The sequence below is a fragment of the Nyctereutes procyonoides genome, unplaced genomic scaffold (genome assembly GCF_905146905.1).
Source record: "Nyctereutes procyonoides isolate TBG_1078 unplaced genomic scaffold, NYPRO_anot_genome, whole genome shotgun sequence".
Lineage (NCBI taxonomy): Eukaryota > Metazoa > Chordata > Mammalia > Carnivora > Canidae > Nyctereutes > Nyctereutes procyonoides.
Window position 1 is genome coordinate 69,519,337 of NW_026575126.1, and position 10,185 is coordinate 69,529,521.

General features: G+C 52.6%; 1 protein-coding gene across 2 annotated transcripts; it reads left to right on the top strand.

Moving 5' to 3' along the window:
• The first annotated feature begins 3,826 nt into the window (after positions 1-3,826).
• On the top strand, positions 3,827-7,352 carry TRIM56 (tripartite motif containing 56). 2 transcript variants are annotated; one of them, XM_055339986.1, is made up of 3 exons: positions 3,827-3,970; positions 4,777-4,909; positions 5,022-7,352. In XM_055339986.1, exon 3 carries the CDS (start codon positions 5,023-5,025, stop codon positions 7,336-7,338), a length of 2,316 nt encoding a protein of 771 aa, XP_055195961.1. In that variant the 5' UTR covers positions 3,827-3,970; positions 4,777-4,909; position 5,022; the 3' UTR covers positions 7,339-7,352. The 2 variants fall into 2 exon arrangements, with proteins under 2 accessions (XP_055195961.1, XP_055195962.1); XM_055339987.1 differs by having other exon boundaries at positions 3,827-3,955.
• Positions 7,353-10,185: the final 2,833 nt, after the last annotated feature.

The following is a 10,185-nucleotide window of genomic DNA, read 5'->3' on the forward strand; positions in this document are numbered from 1 at the left end:
AGGGAGTATTATTTTTGTATTACTACAAAAAATGATAATAAAAATAGGATACTCATTAATTAAAACTGTGACAGCAAAATAAAATAAAATAAAATAAAATAAAACTGTGACAGCAGATTTGAAAAACACAATAGTTAGAGGCTTAAGTTGAAGAAATCTTCCAGAAAGTAGTACAAAAAGACAGAAATGGAAAATGGAAGAAAACACAAAATTGGAGGACCCATCTGGGAGGTCCTGCATCTGAATGGTGGAAGTTCCAGAGAGGGAAATGGAGGAGAAATCGGAGAAACCAAGGGCAGAGAATCCTCAACAACACAGGAGAATTTCCAGACCTGAAGGAAAATGTGCTTTGAGACTGAAAGAGCCCAATAAATGCTCAGCATGATGCTACTTGCTGCTAAATGAAGAATCCTGGGGACAAAGAGAAGATTCTAAAAACTTCCAAAGATGACTGGCTCCTGAAAGCTCATTGTTAAATTTTAGGAATTTTGCAGCCAGTTGTTAAATGATTGGGAGCATGAAATCAGCCCTACTGGGAATATTTACACCATTATTTACATCATGGAAACTGCTAAGAGGGAAAGCTGGCTTAACAGCATATTGCTAAACAGTTAAGTACATTACAGCATATAATTTCTGCAGCTGTTAACAGTAATAACTATGAAGAATGTATAGAAACACCAAAAATGTTGAGGCACCTGAGTGGCTCAGTCGGTTAAGTGTTCGACTCTCAATTTCAGCTCAGGTCATGATCTCACAGTCCTGGGATTGAACCCCGAATTGTAGGTTTCCAAGCCGGGTGGGGAGTCTACTTAAGACTCTCTCTCTCTCTCTCTCTCTCTCTCTCTCTCCCTCTGCTCCTCTCCTTCTCTAAAATACATAAGTAAATAGCAAAAAAAATCCCACAGAAAATGTTGATATAACATTGTTAGGTAAGTAAACAAAAAGTATAAGCACTCTATAAATATAATTACAGTAAAATATATTCATAGGAACAGAGACCAAAGGAAATAAACACAGGAAAAAAGTTCTTTTGTTACAATGATGATAGGAGTGTTTTAAAGTTTACATGATCCTTATTATTGATATAAATTAAGATTAAACATGTTTGCTCAGCTCACCCTCCCCAAGTACATCACAAATCTCAAACTTTCTTAATGGAAATCCTATAAATGGTGACTCACTGCTTTAAGGCTTTCTAGGATTCTAGATAGGTAATTTTATTTTTTTTAAGATTTTATTTATTTATTCCTGAGAGACACAGAGAGAGAGAGAGAGAGGCGGGGGGGGGTGGTGCAGAGATACAGGCAGAGGGAGAAGCAGGCTCCATGCAGGGCCGAAGGCAGGTGCTAAACTGCTGAGCCATCCAGGATGCCCTAGGCAGGTAATTTTAAATTTTGTTCTGCCTCCCCAGCCCCATCTCCTACCACTTCCCTCCAGCCCCTTGCACTCCAGTTCTATCAGACCAACTGCCACCGTGAAAGGCCTTCCTTCCCCCCTGGGGTTATCTTGAGGAACCCCCAGCATCCAGGGAGAATCTTCACACCCCACTCTCATGTGTGTCTCTGTGGTAATGCTTATCATTTCGCTGGAGGTGAGTTATGTCTTTGCTTAGGAGTCTGTTCTCTGCAGAGGAAACTGTCTTCCTGGAGCCTGGCTGTACACCGTAGGTGCTCTGTAAGCAATTATTCAGGGTTTGGGGAGGCAGGATAGGAGGCTGTTGTAATGCCACCTCTTCCATGAAGCCCTCCTGATTCCCACACTACCACCACCCTTCTGGGAGAAACCACTCTCCCTCTCTCATATTGGCATGGCACTCGATGTGACCTTGGGTGATGGACTTATTCTCTCCGTAACTTAGCTTCCTCATCTGGAAAGCGGAGGCAATAACCGTACCTATGTCAGCAGATTATCATGATGATTAAACCAGGTTGTGGGGACCGCTGGCTCAGGGGTTGAGCATCTGCCTTGGGCTCAGGTCATGATCCCGGCGTCCTGGGATGGAGTTCCACATCGGGCTCCCCGCAGGGAGCCTGCTTCTCCCTTTGCTTATGTCTCTGCCTCTTTCTCTGTGTCTCACATGAATAAAGAAAATATTTTAAAAATTTAAAAAGAAATAAATAAACCAGGTTGTGTTTTCAACACCCGTGCCATGCTCACAGTAAATACCCAATAAAAAGAAGCCACTGAGATGATGATTTTGACATTTGCCTTGCTCTCTCATATTGCAATATGTAAAAATTCTCACCTCTCCTATTAGATTGAAAACTCCTCTTGAGTGGGGAACATATCCTGTTTATCTCTGTCTGGCCACAGCAGACGTCTGACGGATTGTTCCTGGTGTTCATAAAGAAGCACACACAGAGGCCATACACACATGCAGGTGTGTGCATATGCTTGTAGACACACATGTACTGATATGTCCATCTGTTGGCTAGACTGGCTGGTCTGCAGCAGTTGACCACCTCCGTCTTCTGGAAGTGGGGCATTCCCTAGCATGGCTCCTGCAATCTTCTCTCTCTTAGGGTTCCCACCTGCTTCTCTGGCCACTACTTCTCAGCTTCCTTCACGCCCCCACCCCCACCCTGGCTTGCCCTGAAATGTCTGCTCCCCATGGTGCCATCTCAGCCCTGCTCTTCTCGCTCTGGGCACTATTGCAGGACTTCATCAAAACCACAGGAGAGTATAGAAAGGTCACAAGCCTCGGTGTCCTCAGCCTTACCCTCCCTTCTGACCTCCAGACCTCAAAGCCTGCCTCCTTCCTTCGCCTTCCTTCCCCAGCACCTGTCACCAGCGCCATGGCTTCCTTGCCTTCAACAATAGCGGCCTTATAAGGATCCCATCCTCCACCCTCTCCTATGGCCACCATCTCGGCTCCAGATCCTTCCACGTTTTACCTGGACCCTTCTGCCAGAATGAGCTTTCCTTGGGTCAATGTCCTGCTGAAATTCTGCCACTGTGAACGGAGGGAGGCACACATTGATAGACAACATAATACATCAATGGTCGTTTCTTAACTGTAGAATCTAAGTGGTATGTATATGAGTGTTTGTGGCAATTCTTTCAACATTTTCTGTGCTTCAAATTTTTCATAAGATATGGGGGAAAATATCCTTCAATGGTTTCTTTTGACTTTTTGGATAAAACACAGACTCCATCACGGAGAACAGAAGATCCTCTACAATCTGGCCACTGCCTCCCTCCATAACCTCACCTGATGCTGCTCACATGTCCCCTTTCCCGTAAACCATCCCAAATTACTTGGAGCCACTGGGAAGAGTTGAGGGTATTTCATTCTTCCGTACCCACGGGCTTGCTGCACTCGATTCCCAGAATATTCTTCCCTGTGTTCTTCCCAAAATCCTGCGTGCCCTTCAAACTCAACTCAAGTGATGCTTCTTACAGGAAGCCTTCGCTGACTGCTCAGCTCCAAAGCTCCTCATCTGGTTCCAATGCCTCTGTCCTGGCTCTGCAAAAGTCTGTGGCATGAAGGGCCACACCTAGGCCTGGATTTACAGCTATGCTGCCTCACTGGAGACCTGGCCCTAGGACTGGGCTCTAGTTACTGCTTCTGAATCACGGAGGATCTCTAATTTCTCCCCTCAGAGGACTCGTCCTCAGGCAGCAGTTCCTCTGCGTGTGCCACAAATACACTTAGTTGGCTGAGCTGGATCCAGAGGCTAGATGCGGCAGGCCCACCTGGGGAGGCCCCTCCAGCCCCCTGGGGCCTGCAGGAGTGGCCTGGCGGCCAGGGTAAAGGCCCCCCTCCTGTGGAAGAGGTCCTGGCTGGGGTAGGGAAGAAGGCGGGGCCTGAAGCCGTGCAAGTCGGTGTCCCGGGCTGGGGACGGAAGTTGCAGAAGTACCATTAGTTTCAGTTTTGTTTCTCCCTCAGGCACCCAGCCACAGCAGCGTCCTGGTCTCGGGGGGCTCCCCACTCCCCATCCTGGAGCCCAAGGTCAGCTCAGGCCCGGTAAGGAGGGCCGGGAGGGCAGAAGAAGGAGGAGCTGAGCTGGAGGGAGTGGGGGGAAGGGAGCGGGAGGAAGAGGAAGGGGGAGGGGAGGAGCCCGGAAGGCGGGAGGAGAAGGGAGGGGGTGCGGCACACCCCAGATCGCCCCACTCTGGAACCAGAGGCCTGATGCTTACCTGGGAGAGACCCTCTGTCCCTCTGTTGGCCTCTCCTCCCGGCCCCCACTCCCCAGAAGTTTGGGGGACACTCCCTCACCACAGTCTCATCCTGGGGGATTTTTCCACTGTGCTGGCATCTGGGGAGAGTCACCGACCCACACAGCTCCCCCTTCCAGAGGCTTCTAGGAAAGCAGAAGCCCCTTGCAGGAGGCAGGCAGAAAGGCCTCTAGCAGATGAGGCACAGGCTCTGGTGGCCCTGAGGTTTAGCAGCTAGAAGGACAGCAAGACAGCCCCTTCCCCATAGCCTGCCTTCCTTCTGCTTCAGAACCCCTACCAAGGAAGTCCAGCAGGAAGGAGGGCCCCCACCAGGTGCTGCTTCTAGGGTCTACTGTATGTGGGATGCAGGAACTGGGCTTCAGCTTCCTGCTGGACCCTCCCCTGTGTCCTCTCTGCCTGCCCCAGCTCCCCCCTGGAGCCTACCCTGTGTCCTCTCTACCTGCCCCCACCCCAGCACCTGACCCTAGCAGGACCTCAGGACCACTCACACAGGGCTAGCATCACACTAGCTATAGGCCTGTCACCCTGGGGTGCTAATCATTTCACTCTTAACTCCCTAACGCTGGACTTCTTGGTCTTATCATTTCTTATCAGCCCTAGGCACAAGGCAAGCGGTGTTTGCTTTTGCACTTTTGTTGAATGTATGTACGGAGCGGGGCAGCTCCCTAGCTCAAGAGCAAGTGGCCACAAGCTCTGCAAGATCAGAAGAAGATTCCTGGCCATTCAGGTGAGACCCCAGAACCTGGTGGGGGCTTGAGGATGGGGGGAGAGGCAGGCTGGCAGGCTGGAGGTACTGTGGAGGTACCCTCTGCCCTCTGACCCTGACCCCTCGCTTGCAGCATGGTTTCCCAGGGATCCTCGCCCTCCCTACTGGAAGCCCTGAGCAGCGATTTCCTGGCCTGTAAAATATGTCTGGAGCAGCTTCGGGCACCCAAAACGTTGCCCTGCCTGCACACCTACTGCCAGGACTGCCTGGCCCAGCTGGCCGAGGGCGGCCACCTCCGATGCCCCGAGTGCCGGGAGACGGTGCCTGTGCCACCGGCAGGCGTGGCCGCCTTCAAGACCAACTTCTTTGTCAACGGGCTTCTGGATTTGGTGAGGGCCCGGGCTGGTGGAGACTTGCGTGCAGGGAAGCCAGCCTGTGCGCTGTGTCCCCTGATGGGGGGGGCCGGCACAGGGGGGCCAGCCACGGCCCGGTGCCTGGACTGTGCGGATGACCTGTGCCAGGCCTGTGCTGATGGGCACCGCTGCACCCGGCAGACCCACACCCACCGGGTGGTGGACCTGGTGGGTTACCGGGCAGGCTGGTACGATGAGGAGGCCCGGGAGCGCCAGGCGGCCCAGTGCCCCCAGCACCCCGGGGAGGCTCTGCGCTTCCTGTGCCAGCCCTGCTCTCAGCTGCTGTGCCGCGAGTGCCGCCTGGACCCCCACTTGGACCACCCCTGCCTCCCACTGGCTGAGGCTGTGCGCGCCCGGAGGCCAGGCCTGGAGGAGCTGCTGGCAGGTGTGGACAACAACCTGGCTGAGCTCGAGTCCGCCCGGATGGTGGAAAAGGAAGCCTTGGCCCGTCTGCGGGAGCAAGCTGCTAAGGTGGGGACACAGGTGGAGGAGGTGGCTGAGGGGGTCCTCCGGGCCCTCCTGGCCCAGAAGCAGGAGGTGCTGGGGCAGCTACGGGCCCATGTGGAGGCTGCCGAGGAGGCTGCTCGGGAGAGACTGGGGGAGCTGGAGAGCCGGGAGCAAGTGGCCAGGGCTGCGGCTGCCTTCGCCCGTCGGGTGCTTAGCCTGGGCCGCGAGGCTGAGATACTCTCGCTGGAAGGGGCGATTGCCCAGAGGCTCCGGCAGCTGCAGGGTTGTCCCTGGATGCCTGGGCCAGCCCCCTGCCTGCTGCCCCAGCTGGAGCTCCATCCTGGGCTCCTGGACAAGAACTGCCGCCTGCTACGGCTCTCCTTTGAGGAGCAGCAGCCCCAGAAAGACAGTGGGAAGGATGAAGCTGGAAGCCAGGGAGGGGATGAAACTCAGAGCCGGAGAGAGGATGGAGCCAAGTCAGAGAGACAAGGTGCAATCCAGCCCCAGAGCAGGGATGGAGCTTATGCCCCAAAGGAGAACAGAGCCCAGACACCCCAGGAAGATGGAGCCCAGACCCCAAAGGAGGACAGAGCCAAGACACCCCAGGAAGATGGAGCCCAGACCCCAAAAGAGGGCAGAGCCCAGACACCCCTAGAAGATGAAGGAGCCCAGACCCCAAGGGGTGGCAGATCCAACAAAAAGAGGAAGTTCAAAGGCAGGCTCAAGTCAATTTCCCGGGAGCCCAGCCCAGCACCCGGGCTGAACTTGGAGGGCTCTGGCCTCCTCCCCAGGCCCATTTTTTCCTGCAGCTTCCCCACACGGATGCCTGGAGACAAGCGGTCTCCTCGGATCACAGGGCTCTGTCCCTTTGGCCCCCGGGAGATCCTGGTGGCCGACGAGCAGAACAGGGCACTGAAGCGCTTCTCCCTCAGCGGTGACTACAGGGGCGTGGTACCTGTCCCTGAGGGCTGCTCCCCGTGCAGCGTGGCCGCCCTGCAGGGGGCAGTGGCCTTCTCGGCTGGTGCAAGGCTCTACCTCATCAGCCCTGACGGCGAAGTGCAGTGGCGCCGGGCCCTGAGCCTCTCCCAGGCCAGCCACGCTGTGGCTGCGATGCCAAGTGGGGACCGGGTGGCCGTCAGCGTGTCAGGCCACGTGGAGGTGTACAACATGGAAGGCAGCCTGGCCACCCGATTTATCCCGGGGGGCAAGGCTAACAGGGGCCTGCGGGCACTGGTGTTCCTGACCACCAGCCCCCAGGGCAACTTTGTTGGCTCCGACTGGCAGCAGAATAGTGTGGTGGTCTGTGATGGGCTGGGCCAGGTGATTGGGGAGTACCGGGGGCCAGGCCTGCACGGCTGCCAGCCAGGCTCTGTGTCTGTAGATAAGAAAGGCTACATCTTTCTGACCCTTCGCGAGGTCAACAAGGTGGTGATCCTAGATCCGAAGGGGTCACTGCTGGGCGACTTCCTGACAGCTTATCACGGCCTGGAAAAGCCCAGAGTGACCACCATGGTGGACGGCAGGCATCTGGTCGTGTCTCTCAGTAACGGGACCATCCATGTCTTTCGGGTCCGCTCTCCTGATAGTTAAAGGGCTAGGACTGGGGACGGTCTGGGGGAGGGGTGGGGGGGCTGTAGGGAGGGACGAGGGAGGCAAGGCTGCCATGGGATGTGGTGGCTGAGGGCATTTCCCAGAGGGCAGGGGCTGGCAACCTTTCAATGTGAAGTGCCAAACTGCCAACCCCTCTTCGGTGTGCAGGGATGGGACCAAGGGTGGTGGTATGACCACGGCTCTCAGAAACAGGGGAGGAGGGTGCCGGGGGCTACCTAGGCCTCCTGCTTTTTGTGGGTGACTGTCTGCCTCTGCTGATGCCCTTATAGATTAGGTTGCTGAAATTCGTAACCCTGTGCCAATTTGCGTTCTTCGAAACCATTCCCCAATGCAGTGGCTCAGGGAGGGTTGGTAGAAGGAATCCTCTAAGCCAAGCAGGGCTCAGGGTATGTCAGGTGTGTGCCCTCAGGGGCACGCCAGGTCATAAGAGGCGTAGGATTTTGAAATGGCTGCAGCCAGGAAGTAGAGGCTCCTCTGGTCATGGTGTCCCCCAGTGAAGGACAGAAAATCTGGCTTTCGTTTGGCTGAACTGAAGGGTGACGGGATTTGCCCTCAGGTAGGCTGTTACTGCTGAGGGAAATAACCTAGTCCTAGCCCCGAGGGCTAGGTGTGGGGCCATGGGGCCAAACCAGCTGGAAAACCTGAGAAGTCGGTAGTGGGTCTGGGCTGGGAGGAGGAATGAAATCTACAGGGAAGGATTCCGTTGGAGGTGAGCTGTGACCACTGGTCTCTTGCATGGGCAGTGACAGAGCCAGAACCGAGGTGGACATGTTGAGCCAGGGGCTGTCTTGAGACCACCAAAGGGAATTTAATGTAGGGATTGTGAACGATGGAATGTTCATGGGAACCAGAGGGATTTTGGACAAGTCCAGAGGGAAAGTGCAGGGCATTAGGAGTGGGGAGAAGAAGCCCCTTTTCTGGAGAGGTCATTGCTCATTCATTGAAGCAATAGAGAAAATCATCAATGTCAAGCAGATAAATTCAATTATATAAGAACTTCAGACATTTGCACAGCAAAGAATACTGAAAGATGAAAGGAAAACCAGTTAAGGGGAGGAAGCTATGTAGAATTGGTCCGAATAAGGACCATGAGCCTCTAGTAGAAGCAGTGACCAAGAGATCTACTTGGTTCAGAAGACCAAACAGGCTGGCCCCCAGGAGGTAACTCACACAGGCCAGCGTTAGGAAACAATCAAATAAAGTCAACCCCTTGCATCCATCAGAAATACATTTTAAAAATATGTCGTGGAGAAATAGACTCCCGGCACCAGGGAGTCATGCTTTTTTGGAGAGCAGTTTGGCAATACTTGACAAAGGTAGAAAGAAATGACTGTAAGACTAAGTTATCTCACTTTGGGGAATACATTCTGGGAAAATAATTCAAAAGAAAGAAAGTATTTGCACAGAGATATTTGTGGCCACCTCTATATCACAGTCATCAATTGGAAACTGCTTGGCTGTGGGGGACAGCCGAGTAGATTGTGGTCTATTAAGACTATGAGCTATTGCCTTCACATATGACAACTATGAGAACTATTTTGAAAAATATGATGCTATGTGATGCAATCACAGCAAAAAAAAAAAAAGGGAGAGAGAGAATTTGGAATGATGATCACATAATGATAGCAACAAGGTAAAAGTATTTCTGAATAGTTATCGAGTGGAAATAGGTTCAACATTTGTATATAGTGATTTGGGAGACTGGGTTCTGGTCCTTTCGGCTGTTACTCATATATACACATTCCTACTTCAGTTATTATTGACCATTACATAACACATATGCTTGAATATTTGCATCAAAAAAATAAACCTCTATAAATGATATTCGAGAATAGCTATTGGATTTGCAAATGAATGTGTCAGTTAGCACAAATGAGACTGTCCGGTTGAAGAAGAGGGAGGAGTTGGGGGAGAATCCCAACTGGCCAGGGCCCCGCAGGGAAGAAGAGCCTGTCTGGTGAATGACCATGAAACCTGCCCTGGGAACGTATGCAGAGGTCACAGAGTCCTCTGGGGTGATCAGATCATTGTGGAGTGTCCACAAGGCAGGGGAAGGTCTTGCTGAGCTCACCAACTAATTCAGACCATTGGAAGCCAAGTGGTGTTTCTACGGAACCAATTGTGTAGGGTGAGTTGTACGGGGATGGGGATGGGGACAATGTTTTCTCTTCTTTGCAGCTCTACTTGCAGAGAGCACAGCAATGGCTCATAGTAGGTGCTCAATGAACATTTGTGAAATGAATTAATGCCTAGAAAAAGGACACTTCAGATGTCTCAGCCCCAGCCAACCAAGTTGTCTAAAATCTTGGCTGGTGGGAAATCTCTGGTAGGGGGCACTGTGGACACAGTCCACCTAAACCTCCCAGGGGGTGGCCCAGCTCTGGGTCACACAAGAGATGAGATTGGGGTGCCTTGCTTGTGTGTGAAGGGGAACCTGGTGGGTCATAGGCTCTGGGGGATCATATACCTTCTAGAGCTGCAGGGACCACCTTACTTTCCTGGAAGCTGTAGGAATCCTGGGAAGGTGGGCATTGGAAGAATGATGAAAGTACTAACTTTTCCTCATTAAGGGACAGGGGTAGGAAGGCACAACACACTGACAAAATGTGAGAGGGAAGGGAAATGCAGCACTGAGGATAATTTGGGGGCAAAACTGTAACCATGACCTAGGACCACTCAGCACAAGAAAGTCCTTGGTTAAACTACAGATGTTACGAAACCAGGAACATCCTGAAAGATACAACACCTCCCCCATACACACACACACACACACACACACACACCCTGCATTGGACTATGACCATTAACTTGATCAATCATCCCATT

Excerpts from the sequence above, each read along its gene's own strand:
- TRIM56 (XM_055339986.1), top strand. The coding sequence starts at position 5,023 with ATGGTTTCCCAGGGATCCTCGCCCTCCCTACTGGAAGCCCTGAGCAGC.